Genomic DNA, 20,869 nt, shown 5'->3' with positions numbered 1-20,869 from the left:
TTATGCCATTGTGTATAAAAGCTACAATAGTGATATTTACAGTCAGTTTAATTTGTATTTCAGGAATTATTTTCTTCCTCATTTAACACAGATCAAAAAGCTTCACTTTCATTTAAGATCCCTAAAATTACAATACCACTGGCAGGTGATAAACTAGAGGAATCTTTCCTTAAGTGATAAACTAGAGAAACCTTGAGAAAAAAAAAAAAAGAAACATAATTCAGAGAAAGCTGAAGCAGGAGAACTTAAGAACTTAAGAAGCAGCCCATGAGGTGGTGCAAAGGAACTGATCTCACCAAGTATAAATAGAGAGTGGACTGTGTAGCAGTGATGATGGCCATTACTGGTTTTGCCATTTTATGCAGAAGTAGAGGAGCAGAGGAAAAGGGCAGGGGAAAGAGACTTGGCTGTTTCATCCTGCTTGATCTTTTTTACCCCTGTTTATTTCTTCCTGGTTCAGCCAGAACAAAACCTTACAGTCTTATAAGATAAGAAAAGCAAAGGGAAGAAGAGAATATGAATGTTTTGAAAAACAGGAAGGACAAAATTAGCTTACCAGCTTTTCAAAATTAACAAGGTTATCCAGAAATGTTTTATTTCCTTCATGGATGAATGTTACATCTGAAGGGAAAAAAAAAAAAAAGAAAAACAATTATTATTCACAACCTTTTTTAAAAATGCAAATAAATAAAATTACTAAACAGCAACAAAAAGCAAAAAAAAAAAAGGAAAGTATCCCATTAAGGATTGACACAATATCTTGTAACAGTGAAACAAAAGCCTGGCCTAATGATGATATGCAGAGATTATGCCTTGAAATAAGCATCATGGCTAGGGAAAACCACTTTTATGTAGTGCTGTTGGAGGGAATTTGCAAAGGCAACAAAAAGGTCAGAGGAAAAGGTCTATATCTGGCTCCAGGAAGAGAACTGAACACAGTGTAATGAACTGGAGGGAGGGAATATCAGGCAAAATAAATGTTGCCAAATTAAGACTACAATTAAAACAGTAGCTCAAGGCCATTTTCTCTGTTTTTCTAATTTGTATTAGGTCAGAAGTGAGACCTATCTTGGACATAAAGTACCAAGAATATGAATAGATTCCCTGTGGGAGTGGAAGCTCTGACTTCAATGTGCAGCCTCCAGATTACTGAGAACACTGGCAGGAGCACCACATGGCCCTGCCAGCTCTCTCCTGCATGTCAGGGTACCCAGGAGATCCACGGGGAGAAAATGCTAAAGGAATGAGAGAACACTCCAATGCCATTAATCCTTAGGAGTCACAGCTGTGTGTGCCAGTGGGAGAAGGGCACACAGTAAATGGGACAAGTCTCCCTCTCAGCAGAGGTGTCAGCCTCCAGCCCAGCAGCCAAACTGTGCACTCAGCATTTCTCCTGTCCTCCCTCACTCACATGGACACCATGGTTTTGGGGGATTTCAGGAGTGGAAACCTGCAGAGAAGCTTTGTGACACCACCCCCATCCACCTCCACCTTCACCCTCCCTCAAAGCAGCCAACCTGATTTATTTCTTTGGGTTTCAAAGGCTCACTCTGTGCCTGAGGGGCATTTTGTAATTGCTTGGAATTGAAATGCTAAATGGCTTCAAGTGCTGGTGGAAACCCGGGGCTGGGACTCCTATGGGGAGGTGATGGAGAGCTCCTGTGCCCCCAGGGTGCCTTGGCTGGGACGGACAGGATGCCAGCCTGTGCATGCAGAAAGCTCAGCATATGCTGCCAAAACCTCCAGCACCTCTCCTACCCCTGGGCTGCATCCCAAAAAGAGGGAAAGAAAGGAGCACGACCCTCTGCACCTCCTCTGCTGGGCTGCTTTGGGGCACCCAGGGAAAGGGACACAGAAAGGACAGGACTTGTGCTTGTGTCTATATCAATGCAGTTAAAAACTGCCCTTCACTTTTAATGAAAAACCTATACTGGAAGCAGAAATTTCCACACAGCTTTTAAAGTCATTGACAGCAATGTGTATATCTCTGAGGGCAGAAGGAACAGAAATTTGCTTTGCAGCCAACAACTAAGAGTCTAGATAAATTCAGTGGAGCAGAAAATTGCATCTGAACTAGGTTATAGAGGTATATCACAGTATTTTATTACACATTTGAAAAATCTGCCTGATTTTCAAAAGCTGTGTCTGTGTGCTGTGAGAGCTCTGCATTTAAATTTAATTAACTTTTAAAAGGACACTCTGAAGTTATTTTTCATAATCTAAGATTTTAAATTTTTTTTAAATTGAAACTGCTTTTGTTCCTATTGTGATGAAATACAGCAATTTGCTGAGTTATTAATGATTTCTATGTTACCCATTTTACTGGTCTTGGAAATGACCTTAATACAAATATGCTTGATATGGAATAAATTCCATTACACTTTGAGAATTACCAATCTTGGCAACATCTCCTTATGGACTACTGTATTGAAGGACATCACTGCATTAATTTCAAAGTCTTCTTGCTATCTCCAACACAAGTTGAAGATACAAATGCTGTCTAGGTGCATGTTCTTATACCCCATATTTTAATTCTGTGCAAACACCATTGCTACAAGTGACTTATGTTTGCTGCCTTTGTTTGCAGGCAAGACATACTCCAGAACACTTTAAAAATATTGATTTTGAAGCCTTGATAATTGTATCCATCTGAATTAATGCAAACTCCTTTGATGTGTGCAAAGAGGGGAGGTGTCTGGTGGCTCCCAAACTGTCACCAACTGATCTGGAGAACTGCCTTCAAGCATCTCACAGCAGCAGCAGCAGGTTGGAATAAACAGCCTAAAGAGAACACTTTCAGAATACAGGAATAAACAAATGAATTTGCCATGTTCAAAGACTAGGCAATTAATAATTAATGACTCCAAGACAATGGAGTACTTTAACTATCTGCCACTTTATTAGCTGCCCAGCTCACTGCATTAGCAAGTAGTTGTACTTTATTTTAAGACATTTTTTAAAAAAAAATTATTTTAGATAGTAAGATTTTATTTATCTCTTCCAGACCTATAAAAGGCTTGGAAATCCCCTCCTCTCAGGACAGATAGAGAGGGCAGGTTCACTCCAGCAAAACAGGGAGGTATGACCATGGCCACTGGTGCAGGGTCACACTTCACTGAAGAGGATGTGGCCAGAGCAAAAGCACACAGCTCTATCCACACTTGACAGGACAGTATGAAGTTTTAAGACCTGTGTGAAAATTGGCATCTTCCCCCTGTCATAAAAGGAAGTTGTTTATTATCCAGACCAAGTGCTATCTTGTTGATGCCACTATATCTGTCACATACTCATCTCTGGAGCATCTGAAGGAAAAATCACCTTACACTTATTTTAATTGACAACAGTGAAGAGCAGCCAAGCTTTAACGTTACCTTTCAGAAGTAAGGGCATGAAGGGGATTTTCGGAGATTTCATTTTCTTGAATGCATCTCTGTAAGCTTTGTGATTCAGAGAAGGATCCTACAAAACCATTTGAGCAATAGACAGAAAAATCAATAGGCTATAAAAAGAGCAATTCTAAATCCATTATGGGCTTATGATCTGAACATGATTTAGATATAAAAGGTTTCTTTGGGATGCAAGGTAGCTAAAGGTTTTCAAAGGTTTTCTAAGCTAGCTGACATGCTAAACTGAACAGGAAACATAAACAGTGAAAGGAACAAAAGCAATTATGTTCTTCTATCAAGCAGTGCTAAATTGAGAGGAAGCTGCAGAATCGATTCTCTTGGACTGCTCTGTAATTTCCCAACAAATTTTTATTAGCAAAATCTCTTACTATATAGCACAAAATGTATCCCCAAATATACTGCTGATTAATTTCTTCTTAAAAAAACCAAAACCAACATCACCAAACAGCAACAAAAAATCCCAACAAAAACTGCTTTAAGATCCATGGAGCACACACATGGAGAATTTCAAAGAAAATGAGGTAGTATGTTTCATTATATGCATGCATTGTGCAGGCAATTCAAAAAGTCATCTCGATTTCCAATGTAAACATTTTTGTGTACCAGCTCACAAGAATCTTTAAAACACATTAATTTAGAAAGAACTCCAAGAACAGAAGCATGACAGCTGGTAAAGGCTGGATCTCCTGTTCCCTGTGCCAGGCAGTGATCTTACCATGCACCCACTTCCATGACAGCCAGAGGAAACATTTGTTTATTCTGCTTTGATAATGCTGACAAAGACCCTCAAGCCTCAGGTTTTGACATTTGTTTTTTAAAACTTGAGCTGGTCTCTTTTTCTCCTGATCTGCAGGATGTTGCTTCAGATAAAGGCTGATTAACTACCAGGGCAAAAGAACAGCTCCCAGATTGATGCTGGTGAACTGATACTGCATTTGCCTCTCTCTGCCTTTCCTCTCTCTGCCGGGAACAGAGCCTTTTTCCTTTCCATGTCTGGCTCCAACTTGGAGTTCTGGGGAGCCACATGGCCTCCAGCAAATCATGGATCTGACATGACAAGTGCAGCTCCAGACAGTAACAGGCAGACTCCAAATAAATTAGGAAGAAGGAAGGCAGGTAAAGCTATCAATGCTCTTCTGCTGTCTACACCATACTTACCGTCAAACTTTCAAGCTCAGTGAAAAGTTTCTTGAACTTCCCAGGAATTTTCTGAAGTGTAGAAAACAGAGGGGAAAAAAAAGAGAGAGAGAGAGAGATAATTTGATTTAGGCAGAAAAATGCTGAGGCATTTTTTTCCATGAGACTGCTCTGGGTGAAGTGCCTGCTGAAAGCACCAACACGCTCTGAGCCCCAGCTCCTCAGCTCCCAGGGCCTTAATTACAGACCATGCTCAGTGCAATGCCAGCAAGGCACTGGGCTCTGCATCCTAGGGACCTGCATCCTTCTTTTATGGAAACTGCTTCTTAGCAGCTGCCTTTATTTTCTTTCCCAGCTTCCATGACTAAATATCCATAGCAAACTGGAAGCAGTAATACAGCCTGAGAATTCAGAAACTAATCACATCCATGTTAAATAATTTGTTGTAATCAATCTCCCCCCAGAATATAGGCTCTAGAAATTAACAGGTGTCACACTCAGTGCTGTTTTATACATCATGCCAGTGCTGATCAGGGTTAACACTGGCACATAATGGTGCCAAAGTGAGACATTTCCCTAATAAACTAATTACTGTGTCTCTGGTATCTGATCCTAATCCCACAGAGAGGTGCATAAAACACTTTATAAGGGACAAACCACTGTCTTGTCCCTCATGCCAACACCTGCTCTACTCCACAAGCATCCACTTTCTTTGTCTCTAAGATGCTTTAATGGATTCACATCACTACACTCAAAGCAATTGTTCTGCAATTTAAATTTTCATGCTGGTATTTCAGACTAGAAGAAAGGTATGTGGACCTTAAAGCCTGTCTGTTTTTTCCAGCCATAGTAGTTAGTCTAGTAAAAGATCCCCTCCTAGTCCAAATCCCTTCTTGTGTTTTTCCTTAGATCCTGACAGCCACAGTGACAGTACCAAGAGAAGAGAGATTTAGAACAATTAGGTTAAGTGGATGTGTACAATTAAAATGCTAAAATGATTGAACGTGGAACTGCAATTGCATGGTTTTTTCTATCTTAAATCAGGGAAAGTAAGGCTCATTAAAACACTGGATACTGTAGGGAAAAAAGTAGAATATGCTTGGGAGCATACTACTTTAAGCATACTACTTTTAAGAAATCAAGTGCAGAACCAATATGATTTAGTGTCTAAATAGCTGCTTAAATTTAGGTTGTTTCATTTACATGTGTAAGCAACTATAATTAATTTAAAAACATTGCTCTACTTTCTAAAAGTCGCATTACTAATGCAAATAACCTTCTGCTTTTGAAACTTCCAGTGCAATGAAGTTTTACAAATGCAAAAAAAAAAAAAGCAAGGATGACTTGATAAATATTTTACAAACAGAAACGTGACATATTTACAGAGGTGCATATGCAGATGCACTCTTTGTTCTGACAAGCAACATATTCTGCTCTTCCTGAGAGAAGTCCCCTGGCAGGGCATCATCTCCAGAGGCCTCAGCACAGAGCAGTTCTGTGTGTCTCTGTGCAGGAGAGATCTGTAGCATTGCCTTTGAGACCATCCTTGGTCTCTTCCACTCTCCCACCAAAGCTCAGAGAAATGGAATGAAGGCAGCTTAGGAGGAGGCCAGGGCAAATGTTCCCCAGAGAGGTGTTTTAGAGATGTCACAGCCAAGGGGTTTCTGTATCATTGTCCTCAGGCATGCAGTTTTCTCTAAAACTTTTAATTTATCTCTTATTTAAGTCACCTTTTCCTTGCTCTTTCTTGTTTGTCTGTGTGTCAAAGCCTCAGATACACAAGTGATGTTTCCATTTGCATGGTTTCAGCTAAGCCTTTGCTCTGGACAGCACCAGACAGGTTTGTAACTCTCTAATGCCCTTTGGCCCCAGCTTTTGGTGCTCAGGAGTACCCCCAAGGCAGGAGATGACAGCCCTTCTCTGTCACTCTCCATTACAGATTGGTATTTCTGGAGTACACCTGTGGTGTTAAGGGCATCAAGGAGGGATAAGGCTTCAACCCACCCTGATCAATTACTCCTTCCCCAATACCTGGCTCATGGGCACAGTAAACCTGCAGATACTACAACTCAATATGGACACTATGACTCAATCCACTTGGATGGAAACAAAATATCGACAACATAAATACAGATCTCAGTGGGACCTTCCTTTAAACACACTCATGCTCTGTGTAGCAACCAGTAGTTTTTTAAGCAAATAATCTCTCTTCTCCAGTTTGCTCCTTATTTCATGGCTCATTTCCTAACTTTGTTGTTCAAGATGAGCAGCTGCAAAAAAAACCCCATGAAAGACAACTAGAGAAGGTTTGTTTCTACTTTGTTGTTTTGGCTTTTTAATTAAATGATTCCATAATAAGTTGTTGCTTGTTTGGAGCCACCTTTCTAAGACTTTCTGTTCTGACATCTACTTAAAATGGTAGAGGATAAGATCTCCATGCTTTGCTCTTATTTAAAACTCTGGAAGGACACATTTAGGGTTTTTTCTTTTAATACCTGCGTATCTAAGGCTTCAGGTCACAAAGAATTTTCTCCACCAACACTCCCTTCATGTTTGATTTCAGCATGAAAGAACAATAACCAGAAAGAAAAGGCAATTCACCAGTATACAGCCTTTGTGTGAAATGGTTTTGAGAGTGTCTGAAAGATATAAAGATGTGTCTTACCTCCCAGGTCTGAGACAGCCGGCTGACAGATGCAGTGTTGAGACCCATAACAATTGCAAAGAATGAATTCAGATTTCTTTGGGCTTTACAGCTGAGGAATAAAAATATGATTTTTTTTTTTTTGTGCTCAGAATCAGCGATAAATGGAATGCAGATGTATCCTAGGTTACTGAGTCTCATTTCAACCCTCAGCACTAACATACAATCATCTTCCACATAATGAACTCATTAAATGTCCTCTCATAACCACCTGCAGTCTAGGTGATGGGGTCTCTAAGAAGTTTTTTAGAAAGCGTTCTACTGTCTCATCAACCCTCTTGTTGGCAGGTTATTCTTTTCCCTTTGCTGTCAAAAGTAATTTTCCCTTTTCAATGTTCAAGTTACTCCCAGCTGTCCTTTACCATATAGAATAATTCCTTGACCTCTATTCTGTAGCCTAATAAATATTTTCATCCTCTTTTTCATCTTTCCTGTAAATTGTACAACATAGGTTCCTTCAATTTCTCTTTGTAGTTGTGGCCTGCAATCTGCTTTCCCATATTATTATTGAATTCTTTGTAATTTATTTTAACTCATATTTAACTCTTATTTCCTTCACTACTTTCTCATGTAGTGAGACAGTGGGGAGGGAAGAAGAAATATAATTACTGTTCTACATTCTTATGCAAGCATAAAACAAACAGCTAATTATTTATTTGGAACAGCATCACATTTTGTCCTTTCTTTTAATTTGTCATCTATTATCACCCAAGGACCTGTGTCACAGTGCTGTTCGTTGCAATCATGCATTTATTTCTTCAGTTCAGTATTAGCATTCTGTAGCTGAATTACTTGGCATCTATCTAAATTAAATCTTATCCTACTGTTGTTTGCACATGCACTAGACTCCTTAGATAATTCTTTTTTCTTTTTTTTTTTTTTTCTTCTATCTATCCTCCAATGCATTTGCAATCCCTCATCATTTTTATTGTCTGAAAATCTGGTTAGTGTTCAATTCACATATGCCTATAAACCAGTTGCAGCTAGTACTGGTTCCAGTATAGGTCCCAATGGGATTTACTTGATATCTCTATTTTTTGACATTTTACTGTACACAATCAGACTATGCTTATTTCTAGTCCATTTTCTAGTTCATTAGGAAACTTGAAATCCTGAAATACTGAGTCCTTTTAAAACAAAGGTCTCTTGCAGATTTTGGAGACCATACAAATATATGGGTGAATTTGTGTGTGAGAGTACGAATCCTCTTTAAAGAAAATTTTAAGTATGAATGAATCCACTGGCTTCACTGGGATTTATCATCAGGGAAAAGTAAATGCCAAGACCTTAGCCTGGAAAATGGCCAGAATCTGTTACAAGTCTTATAAAGCCTGCCCTTATCACTGTGCACTATCTTGACACAGTGCATTTCTCACTTCACTTCAGCTGTCCCCAAGTTAATCCTAACTTTGTTGCTTAGATTCTTTTTATCATTAAAGCCAGGCAGCTCCCAAAGGCAACTAATTTCAAAACAAGGAAGGTGTCCAAGCCTGCATAAACTGTCTGTTGGGTGGGCTCACTCCTCACAGTGAGCTGTGGAGAGAAGGGATCTCTCACAGTCAGCCACTGCTTGCTTGGGGAGCAAAAGGCTGCTGTTGTAATCTCTTTGTTCTAACCTTACATTGACTTGTGTCTTTAACTCCTCAGGATGTTAATTTCTAATAACATGATAATTAATTTTATTGAATCACTTGTTTTCTCTTTTTTTTTAGACTACCCATCAACAGAAGTGTATGGATTTGTTCTTCAAAAACTCTGTCTCCCTTTCATGTACTGACACACTTGTGTAAAATGTTTTTATTTTCTTCAGGCGCTCCTCAACAGCAAAGCACACAGATGATGAACATGAAATCTTGGTCCTGGTGCTTTCCTGACCAGAGGAAAATCACAGACAAAGATTCCTGGCTGAATCTGTGTGCAGAGAAGAGGAAGCAGCCAGAGCTGCTCATGGTTCCCTACCTCTCTGCCTTAGTCATAAAACAGGAGGGCTGCTTGGCTTGTCTCATGATGAGAGCCCTGTGCTTAGCACACAATCCTTCCACCCTAATTGTTCCTCTGTCATCAACTCTTCCAGAACTGATGAGATACAGTGGTGTGTTCATTTAGAAAGCAGCTTTTATGATGAAAAAGCAATCCTGTGAAAACTACACACTTGCTAATTTCATCACCTACATTCTCCAGTGATGGGTCCTTCTGCAATACCCTGGGAGAGTTATGGAGACAACTGTATTTAGTCTCCATAACTCTGGCTTTTTAACAGAAAGGAAACAATAAAAATAGAGCAATACTTTGGTCTGGTAACAAATATATTCTTATTCATGTAAGACTGACACAAAACTTTTCCTGGGATGCAAATTAATGCTACAATGGTGCAAGCAAGGCACATAGAACCAACCATTTTTTGGCCATTTATATGGCACAAAATGATCGTATTACTGGATACTACACAACTTGCAAACTAAATCAGATCACATTTATGAGTTACACTAGATTAGATTAGAAGAATTAATTTCTCTAAAGGCAATGCTTCAGCAGAGAACAGTCCTTTTGTATGTGAGTGCCTTGCAAATTAAATCAGCCCAGTCGATGAAGGGAACAACTTATACATTTTCCATGAACATGCATATTCAGATATTGCAGGAGACCAACAAGTGGAGAGAGAGGTGAGTAGGATGATTGCACATATTTAAATCACTCAATTTCCTTGGTTACTAAGACAAAGAGCAATTACAGAAAAATCTCTGTCTAGTATATATTTGTATTCTGTTGCAAGACATAGAATAAATGCCAGGACTATTTAGTAACAGTGGAACAGTAGACTGTCAAATCTAACACATGAAAAAGCCTACCCCTCCAATAAGTAAAACACTACTCCAGAGAGGATTACATGGGGCAACAGCTTATTGCAGTTAGGCTCCTCTCTAGAGATGGGACTTTCAAAGTTTACAACAGAGTGTTTTGGTTTCTATCTATTCTTGTGTGACTGTTTTGCTAAGAAGGACTATCTCTGCAGCATGAGGGATGTTGCAGCTGACTGCAGACAGCAGCTAAGCTGACAGGGGAGATTTGAGCAGCACACACTCCACCATGTCTAGTTTTGACCAGGCTCTGCTGTGGCTATGGACTGTTTTATTTAGGTATGCTAACTAAACTACCAAAACACAGGATGACAAAAATTAGTTTGCTTTCCTTGCTTCTCCACCTACTTCTTGCCAAACAAACCATGTGAATACAAGGATTTCTGTTGCCATGCCAGGAACTTACTGGGCAGCAATCTTGATGAACTTTTTCACCAGCTGTACACGTTTGCAGAGCTGGCTACAGAGGAGTATCTCGGTGGCAACCCAAAGCTGGACCTCATTGCACCTTTGAAGCAGAAGACTGAGATTCTCAGTGTTTTCAGCACTGCCCTGTCTGCTGAACGTGAAGTATATCAGCTCTTGCTGGAAGACATTGACAATATAATTAGGGATATAAAAACAATTTAAATATAAATTAACTGTAAATTATTCAGAAGTATGTTTTTGAAACAAGGTCTGGTCACAAATGGTTATTTTTTCATTATCCATGAGCCAATCACAAATTATTCAGCTTTAGCTCAGCAAAATCTAGAGACTTATTACAGAAGGCAGGTGGACTGGAAATCCTGCAAGATATGCTCTTCTTGTTAGAATTTCTGAGGTTCCATTTCTGGCTGTAACCAGGTATAAGACATAATGTATTTCTGTATTTCATCAATTCTGTTCCAGTATGAAAAAGCAACCATATAAAACCACTGCAGAATCTGAAAAATTTATTCAACCTTATTCAAACTTGTTTCTGTATTAGCCAATTTTTAATCAATAAAGGTGTGGGTCTTGATTTCTGCTTTAAAAAAAAACAACAACTCGGGCAGTTTAAAATGTAAAGTATCTAAACTGAATAAAAGAATGCAAAATGAAAGAAAATGAAAGCATCTGGTGAAAAGCAAGGGAATTTCACATTTATTCTCTCAGAAAGCCAACGTGCTTTTCAGTAAATGGCATTTTCAAGAGAGATTTTCTTCTGTTAACTGTGTGCTTTACTCAGCAAGCCAAACCAGAACCTATCAAAGTCATTGAAGCAACCCAATGGGCCCTGAAGTACACCATTATCTCATTTAACAAAGCCTGCCCAGTATTTTTCATCTCACTGAAGCCTAACAAGAACAGTAATGTGACCATTTGAACTCCTAAAACTGAATTCTTCTGTGGCTAAATGATATGAAAGAGCTATTTGTGGAATCCCATATTTGCTGAAGCACTATCAAGTGCATGGGACATTTTGCATATATAACACATTCACAGAGAGAGTTTTTAGAAAATAATCATGGATTTTTTACTCTATTGAGGCAAATCTCAAATAAGACATATCAGGTATGCAGGGAACATATGAGATGCCTGAACACAGGAAAGTTACAAAGCTCTGACAATTCTTTTCAGTCTCAAGGACTGCAAGGTAACTCCTGGACCTGCCACCACTACTGAGAGCTGCCAAATCATGCTGTCATGACAGTGGTCCAAGCCCCAGGAATGCCAGTGCTCCAAAATGCATCACAACAGTGCAACACTGTGTGACAGTAATGAACCTGGAAGTGGATGTGCTGCTTCTTACCTCGTGAATCGCATTGAAGAGGCTCCAGTCAAAGTTTGTTAGTTCTAAGGCAAGATCCCAGGTGTTAATTCCCAAAATCCTCACAGATCTTTGCTGCAATTCCTCATTTTCAGAAAATGGGTTCTAAATGAATAGACAAGAGCAAAACAAATTCCTCAAGAAATGCCTAAGGTTCTGCCATGAAACAGTTACTGGACTAAGGTACCAAATGGAGCTGAGCAGGTAATCTTCTCTAAGTGCACTCTGAGGGCTTTTTTCCCCACTAATCAAAATGAAGGAGCTATAACCTATTTAATAAATAGCTTGAAATGGGAAATGGGTCAATAGGATCAATGATTTGCTTTGGAGAGTGAGGCCTTCTCCCTCTCTCCTTCTCTCTCCCTCTCCCAACCTTGAATACAAAACACTGGCTAAGCAGACAGCATAATGAAAACAAAATCCCTGAAACTATCAGAAAATAAAATCTAAATTAAGACATCAGTAAATTTTCTGATATAAAAGAATCATTTTGAAAACACATTGGATTAAGAATAAATGCACATAACTTGCCCTCCAGTCCACTTTTACAAATAACATAAATCCATGCACTTTATTATTAATCCCAAATGGAATCAACAAAGAGTAAAATGCTGTGGGTTCTGATTCAAAAGTTACTTAGTATATTCCTGTGGAATAAGGAGGTACTGCTGGTGTTCAGGGCCATTTGACATTTCCATTATTAGCTGGGATTTTCAAACTTTTGCATTTCTCTTGGCAATTTTAACCTCATCAGTCTGAAACTTGGCATGTGAACCGTCTGCCAAGATGAAAGATTATTCTTACCAGCTAAGCCATTACTTTGGTGCTATATTTCTGACAGTTACAGCAAGTTTTGCAATTTTTATTACATAACTAATGAAACTAGGTTGGCTGTCACCTGTCTACTCTGGAAATCTTCCCTTAATATTCACATTTTTAGAGATGGCTCAAACAGCAGAGATAATGGAGATGACAGATTACAATGGTAGTGGCATGTCAGCTCTTGGGGGCACATTGATCCAACAAAATGTAAATAGACATTTCTCATCCAGAGGATGAATGCACAGATCCCAGAGGTCCTGACAAGCTGTAGAAGTCAGTTGTGATATAGCCCTACTCTTTCCTGGAAACATCTACATCATTAGCAGGAAACTATTGAAACAGCAAAGTGCCTGACTGTGCCTCACTGAGGTTTTGGGAAAGCATGGAGGGAGGCAGTTTGCAATCCTGGTTTCTGAAGACAGAGGGAAGGATGAGAGAGATCTGCTGCCTCCTGATCTGATGCTCCCAGCCCCAGGGGAGGATGGAGAGACAGAGAAGCAGAAGGAAGGGAGGAGGACACAGCACCAGTGGCACACACCAGCTGGCCACGTGGCTGCCACAACACAGGGGTCACACTGATGGGTCTTGTGGAACACACACAACATCTATTTCCACATGCAGTAATTCCATGGAATTTGTCCACCACTTTGTATGACCATGTACCAGCCAAAGTGCCACAGAGGCACAAGGCAGGGTGGGGAGGAAAGAGTCACAACAGCCCTGAATAATCCTCATCCCATCCATTCTGGTACAAACATAGGTCAGCTTTTCCAGGCTGATGTAGATTGGAAGATTTAAGCTGCACAGAAGCTTTGGTTTATTTAAAATTGATGAACAAATTCCATTACTGTTCAGTCAAATAACTGCTGTTAATGAAAGATTTTATTTTCTTTTTTTAGGAATAGAACAGCTCAGTAAGCTTTACTAAGGAAGCAAAAAATAAATTCTGCATTGAAAAACCCCTCTGAGAGGAATACTAAGGTTTTGATTTGGAGTCAGACAAACAAAAAATGGGAAATATACAATAGCAATTCTTACCAAAGAATCAGTCAGATCTTTTCGGTACACAAACATACGACTGGATGACTCCAAAGATTTTGAGATAGCCAGATCGTTTGGTTGTAGCTCATGTTTTTCTGTGAAAACAGCAAAAAACCCGCAGAAGTTTCAGAACAGGAGTAAAAGCTGTATATGAGAAACAAAGGCAAAATTGCATTTGTGAAGCCACATCAACTCCTTAGAAGGTAACTAAGCATCAAATTCAGTCTCTGTGGGGACCTGTCATCTCCACCCTGCTCAGAAAAGATAAAGGCAAGATATCTTGATGGGCAAGAGCACAAAAGCTTCCTGCTTTTGCTTTCAAACTTCACTCAAACTTCTGCACTTCACTCAGAACAGAAACCCTGAAATCATCTGGTCTAGCTTCCTATGCCTTATAGAACATTTAATTTCAACCCAGTGTATAAATGAGGTGACCTTTGTTAGAGCAGAGTGTCTCAGCCTCCAGAGACTGAGCTGTTGTGTGTCACTGGAGACAAAACCAGGGGGGGAGATTAAATCAGTAGCCACAGCCATTCAACAGGAAAAGAAGTTTAAAGGATCCCAACACCATAAAATTCATCCCACAGGGCAGAGTTGAGTAGTCCTTTGTAGCACAGTATTTACGGAAATTCTTCTAGACTTAGAGCAAATAATTTAGGAAATATCTGAGTAAAAAAGCAGAACACTGGTAGCAAAGAGAAAGGACTTTTTTTCCTCCAGTCCAGAGTGCTGGTTCAGCTCTGTGAAACTAGAGAAAGGTGGGGAGAAATAAAAAGCAAAACTCCAAACACAGCTTTAAAACTGCCCTGCAAAAACTGTCACTTCCTGCAGGCTCCAAGTAATCCTCTGGAGACCTGATACATGGTAGAGCCAAAACTACTCCAAGCACATTGGCAGCTACCCTGGACTCTACATGGCCCATGAGGAGTAGGACCAGAAGGAGTCTGAGAGCCAAACATAATTTCAGACAGTTTTCCATTTTATCCATGCTCACTTATCCATTGACACACAAATACATTATGCTGAACTATCATGTTTTTTCAAGGTAATTTTGAATAAAGAGCTTGCTTATCCATTGTTGGAGTACAATAAAAACAGGTTTTCCAGTGCTCATACTGCTGCCCTCCAAGTGGATGAAAGACAAGAGTTCTAAGTCACACAAACAGTGAAAACACAAAGCAGAAAAAAAAAAAAGGCATAGCAGGTTGGTGTTTATTACTTGCAGTGCAAGATGCATAACAAGAAAGATACTGAAATTGTTGTATTCCAAATTAACTCAGGCAATGTAACTAAATAACATTTTAGGGGTTATAAAGGTCATGTAAAAATGGCTTTTCTACTATACCCACTGTTTCTCATTGAACAGCCAAGTGGCAACCACTTCTATTTTGTGGCTTTCCTGGGAACCAATATAGTGTTTCATTATTTATGAATGGTTGGTTTTCTTTAGCTAAGCAGGCAGTTAGAACTAGATTTATTGCTACCAGAGTAAAACTTGACCTGCTCTTGAACAGGAGAGAAAGACCTGAAAAGCAACAGCAGCATAGTGATTTTGGAGTGCTGTGAATGCACTGGAGGTGAGTTTGGGCACACACAAGGGTAAGAGTATGCCTGAAAATGATGCAGCCTGGATGGCCAGAACACCCAGGTGTAATGCTCCCAATGGCTGCTCTCAATAACCAGAGCAAGGCACCATCTCCCTTCCATCCACACCACTGCACTCAAAAATATGTTTATTTAACTGAGCTCAGCATGGGGGGAAAAAAATGCAGCCTTCCAGTCCTGAATCAAAGATATAAACAGAACAAGCCAACACTCGTGTGCATTTCATTTAATTAGACAAAGAAGCAGCAATGAATGCTGTAATTTAAAAGATGCATCCTTTGTCTTTGAGGGTCAACACCAACTAATGGTATCTGAGAATATTTCCAAGATGTCCTACACTCTTAGTCCTTTTGTAGATACAGCTTCACAGCTCTATGAACCTAGTTAAATTGCTTCCAACAACCACCACAATGATCAAGACAATCTGAGCAAGGAGCTTGAGACCTGCCAAACATCAAAGATCTTGAGACTTTGGCTGGCCCCTAGTATCACTCCATGATCACTCTTACCTTTCTTAAAAAGACAATTAGCCCTTCTACTTAATGACTAAAACAATAGGCAAAATATGTCAGTTTTTGTTTACAAAATCTTGCTGAGATTGCTCTCAATATCTCTGTTGTGCATATACATCTTCTTCCTTTCAGCTCAAGAATATATGTTACCTATGCCATAAATGAGGAAACAGCTATGCACGTAAGTATTTGCTATTCCCTTCTTTATTTTTAAAGCAAACCATGCCTCATTGCCTACAAAATTAATTTAAATTCCAAAACAGGAGATTCATCTGTGGGAAAGAAATAAAACCTTGCAATACTGCTGGTTCTTTACACTCCCTTCCCAGCCAGGAGATGCTACATCCCACAGTACCCAAGAAAGAGCTGTTGCCATGGGAACAAATCTCTGGGAAGCAGCTCCTCATTGTTCCCCTGGTCATCCAGCTGTGGTTCCACAGAGGAACAGCTGTATCCTTGCACCAGGAAATGCCAGCCCTCCTTTACCTGATGCAATAAAAGGTGAGTAGCCAGACGAAGGGAAGCCACTTACCACCAGAGAACGAGACTGTCACCAGTGCCAGCTCCTCCTCTGGGTACTGGATCTTTTCTGCCATGATCTTCAGGATCTCCTGAGCTGAAGTGGACACTTGAGCCTTCACACTGACATAGGAGTGCTCTGTTATATACACACGGCAGAAAACTGCACAAAAGAAGGAAGACAAGCTCAGCTGTGGGCAGAGATACCTCAACAGAGCAAGGAACAAACTTGCAGACCCCACCACAGCACTGCCCCAGCTGCCTGGCTGCTGCAGGAAGGCAGTCACTGCACCCTGACACCAAGGACATGAAACTAAGCATAAACATCACCATTTCCCCCTCCCCACCTCCTGTCCCTGGGAAATGAGAGAGGCAAGCAAATGGAAACATAGACTCCCACAGCAATATCTATTTAAGACTTCCTACCCTCAGGATTTGTCACAACCTTCTTCACCACCTATCTTCTCTGAAACTCAGCTGTCACCATTTTTTTCTCCCTTCATTTTATGTTCAGGTAAATCACTGTCCCTTCAGTATATTTCATATCTGCTGCAGAAATTACCTTGGACCTCCACTTCTACCTGGATCAGGATGCTTTGAAAGAACAGTGCTCCCAGGTTTTCAGCCACTCCTGATAGCTTATCTGTCTAGACATCTAAACCACTTACATGGCCAGAGTATTTCAGCACCAGCAGAGACTGCCCAAACAGCCACACAATCAGTTCTGACAACTCATTTCCTGAATCACAAGCAGCACATATAAAAGGGACTCATTTGGAGAAATTCCCTGGGCTCAGTGCTTCCACTGAGGTCTGTGGGTTGGTTCAGCTCTAGGAATGCTGTGGTCAGCTCAGGGGTTGCTTTTTTCCACTACAAAAAGGGATGTATGCTCTCTCTGCCTGCCAGTATTTTAGGTTTACATCTTTTGCTGAGTTTGCCCTAGCTAGTTCTTTCAAATACGGCTGCCACACTTAAAGTGGAAGAAACTAAGCTGCAGACTTGCATAAATATTTTGAAAATTACATCTGCTAATCAGAATTGTCACAGCTCTTGGTTTCATATTCACTTCAGTGCTTAATTAAACTTTCAATTTCCTTCTACTCTAGCACTTCTTATTATAGACAGGCTGCCATGCCAATACAGGACAACTTCTCTTCTCCAGAACAGTTGTAACTTTTTTTATTATCTTTATTGACAGATGTATGTAGCAATAGCTCTTTGCTTGTCCTACAGATCTTCATGGCTTCAGGGCACTTTCATTAGTGAAGACTATGCCAGAAGCAATTAAGAACTCTATGCTTGAGAATAGGGTTTTTTCCTGTTGTAGTAAAGAAAAAAATGAATGAGAAAATGAAGGGGGAACTTAACACTGAGTACTGGGGGGAAAAAAGCCATTTGATTTTATAATTGCTTTTTAACCTGTCTCTGCTGACAGAGAGTAAATGAGATGCTCACTCTATGGCAGAATCTTTTATCAGAATGGATACACATCATGAAGATAGAGACATCCAACTGCACTTTGAATTACTAGGTAGACAAATATATTTTTAAAAATCTGACAGGAATATTTGGACTCCATATGCAGACTGACACACCTAGCTTACAGTGAATTTGTTTGAAATGTCTTCTCTGTCATTTGCAAAGGGACAAGGACAGCAATGTCAATTCATAAATGGGCTATTGATCTATCCTTTCTCTAACACTGAACAAAATCAACCCTCAGGTCAGATGCTCAAGCACAACAACCATAGTAATTCTCTCCCTCACACCTTTCCCACGTTCTGCCTGTGGGATCTCTTGGGATGGACCATGTCATCTCTTCCAGGAGCCTCCACAAGCTCCTTCAGTCAGACAGACCTCCACCACATAGGGATAGATGTCCACCCTCTCCATTTGTCTCCCTTCCCCAACTTCACTCTGGCTGTTTCATTCCTTCAATCCCATTGTCCTGCTCTCAAGGAGTGAGACAAAAGCAATTTAACTCAGTCAGGGCTGTCCTACCACAGTCACACAGTTTGTCCCCTCCCTTACACACACTCTCCTCTCCAGTCACCCACAAGCTGTGTCCAACTTTGAAAGAAGAATGAGCGAGGGGGTTCTCATCCACAAATAACATTTTTAGAAGAAGCCTTGGTAACATAAACCTCCAAACCCCCTACATTTGAAGCACAAAAAGAGGATTATTTATCAGCAGCACATACCATGCAAGTCTTTCCACTTGGTGTAGAACGAGCTCAGTTTTTATTCTGCCACAAATGAGGACTAAAAATACACTGACTTCAAGTGAACTTCTGGAGTTTTGTTCCCAGTAAGAAATGAAGATGTACTGTCAAAGAGCAAGGCTGCCAGGTAGGAGGTCCTGCTGTTCCCTGCTCTCGTACACAGTGTTCTCCTCCCTGCCTCCTTCCTCACTCAGGCATTCCAGGAGGCTGACAGCCTCACTGCCTCACAGTGTTACCAGTGAGGGAGGGAAATTGCCTGTTGAAATGGGCTGACATCAAATGAAGTGGCACCTTGCACTCCAGGCAGAGATGTTTTTGAGCAGAGAAGGAACTAAGGCACATTCCCAGAGTTAGCAGATCCTGGCCCATTTCATGTGACAGGCTTCTTCATTCACCTTTTACAACCCAGACATAGGTCAAGAGACTGAGAGCATGAAATGGAGCAGAAATAATGCCTGGTGGATGGGCTGCCAGCACACCTGGGATGCACACAGGACTGTGACAGGGGTCCAGAGGAACAGGACAGGACAAAAACCCCTTGGGATACCATGGCACTGCTGAGCCCTGCAAATCAGGAGGAAGGGAGGCAAATTTGCACAGCCAAATATTTCTTCTTTTGTGTCCCTAAGGCCTTGTTCAAAAGCTTTATGTCAGCTAAAGAATATTTACATTGAAGTGGTTGAGAAACAATTTAATAGTTTTTGAGCTTTTCCTCTGCTCTTTCATTTATACTCACTTTCTTCTGTTTCATTCATTGTTCCTCTGTGCTGCAGCCAGTTCTCCTTTACACTGAACTGCTGGAAAAAGGTTTTATTCTGTGAGGGAGTGGAAAAGAAAGGGAAAAAAAAAAACCAGTGATTTTTTGCATCTCTGCTGTTTACAATGCAGTAATTCACAGAATACAGCACTTAACCCATATGTCTGGCCAAAAGATTTCTGTATAGGAAGTACACCCACCCTTTCTTGGAGCAGTAAACTGGGAGTTGCCTTACTAAATAATAGCCAAGGTGGGGATTTAGGAGGAAGCAGGTTTTCTGTATTCATGTTCAGAGCCCATTTCTTATACACTTATTCTTACATACATTTCCTATGTACCAATCAGCCTATTTAGCAATTTCACTACAATCTCATGCTCTGCCTTGCACGTTTTTGCAGTAACATTTTAATCTTATTACACACTTCAGCTTCAGCCCAGTAAAAATGATGAGCACAGTGAGTCACCTCTGAGCAGATTGTATGCCAACTTTCCCTGGCTGCAACTTCTCCCTCCAGTTAAATAGATTCATGTTCCTCTCTTCTTGTCTGTCCCTGTCACAACAAATCTGCCCTTTGTCCTGTTTACTTGACATCCAAGCCTGGATTGCCCAGCTTGCTACATCCCTCTAGCTTGGTGGGGACACACTCCCAGGCCTCTCCTGAATTTTGACATCTCAAAGCATCTTGGTAACATGCTAACACTGTCACAGCCACTGCAGGTTAGCTCACACTGCTGATAACCAGGATGCACTCAATGGAAAAAAAAAAAAAATTCCTTAAGCAGCATTGCAGGTCTAACCTCATTGATGTGTCCTGTCATGTTTTTGGTCACCAGTCATATTCAGTTAAGAAGCCAAGAAAAGAGAGGGAAGTGGGCAGAGGGGGGAAAACAAGTGAGACAGTAAGTTATTTAGCTATCAGCAACAACCAGGATGGCATTACCTTTCGATGAGGTGAATACTCATCTACAGTGCTGAAACAAAAAGGAAAATCCCAATTATTCTTCCCAGCCAAAACTTAGGAAAAGGAAGTCTTAGTTATAACAAACTTCACAACATCAGAAAGTTTTTAACAGTAAATGGTCACTGTAGAAAGGCTGCAGAGGTTCTTCAGGAAAAACTAAGGCACCTGGCTCAGCCAGAGAATCTTCCTTTGACTTGCATAATTGATGCAGTGAAAAGCAATGCTGCCAACCCATGAGCTGTTGGAGTAGGCAAACACAGCACTCAGGGTCACCCTCAAGGGCACAGCTCCTTCCACTCCCCCAGTGGCCAAACCATGGAAACAACATCCATTTGTTGGAAAAACACGCCAATTAAATCTCTTTTATACATGCCATAATTATTAGTAAAGTAATAACTCTGAGATGAATATTCCAAGTGATTTGCTTCTCAGTGCTGCAAAGAGAATGAAGGTAGCATCTAAAATCACAGACTGCAACCTCTGAAGGAATTTTTGCCAGCTTGTCCACAAACTATTGCTCTGTCTGTAAGT

The 20,869-nt window shown here is 40.4% G+C and overlaps 1 protein-coding gene across 1 annotated transcript in view; it reads right to left on the bottom strand.

Moving 5' to 3' along the window:
- RAPGEF5 (Rap guanine nucleotide exchange factor 5) overlaps window positions 1-20,869 on the bottom strand; it is a 155,165-nt gene that overhangs the window by 11,238 nt on the left and 123,058 nt on the right. The window contains exons 15-24 of the mRNA XM_056483737.1: window positions 20,318-20,348; window positions 19,356-19,434; window positions 16,411-16,560; window positions 13,759-13,856; window positions 11,881-12,003; window positions 10,513-10,691; window positions 7,210-7,300; window positions 4,566-4,616; window positions 3,372-3,459; window positions 557-621 (exon numbers count right to left, since the gene is read on the bottom strand). Coding sequence (XP_056339712.1) covers window positions 557-621; window positions 3,372-3,459; window positions 4,566-4,616; window positions 7,210-7,300; window positions 10,513-10,691; window positions 11,881-12,003; window positions 13,759-13,856; window positions 16,411-16,560; window positions 19,356-19,434; window positions 20,318-20,348 — 955 coding nt within the window. The remainder of the gene's footprint in view (window positions 1-556; window positions 622-3,371; window positions 3,460-4,565; window positions 4,617-7,209; window positions 7,301-10,512; window positions 10,692-11,880; window positions 12,004-13,758; window positions 13,857-16,410; window positions 16,561-19,355; window positions 19,435-20,317; window positions 20,349-20,869) is intronic.

This window comes from Oenanthe melanoleuca, chromosome 2 (assembly GCF_029582105.1).
Source record: "Oenanthe melanoleuca isolate GR-GAL-2019-014 chromosome 2, OMel1.0, whole genome shotgun sequence".
NCBI classification, from domain to species: domain Eukaryota; kingdom Metazoa; phylum Chordata; class Aves; order Passeriformes; family Muscicapidae; genus Oenanthe; species Oenanthe melanoleuca.
Note: the sequence above shows the minus strand (reverse complement) of the source record. Positions and strands in the feature narration are given on the sequence as shown.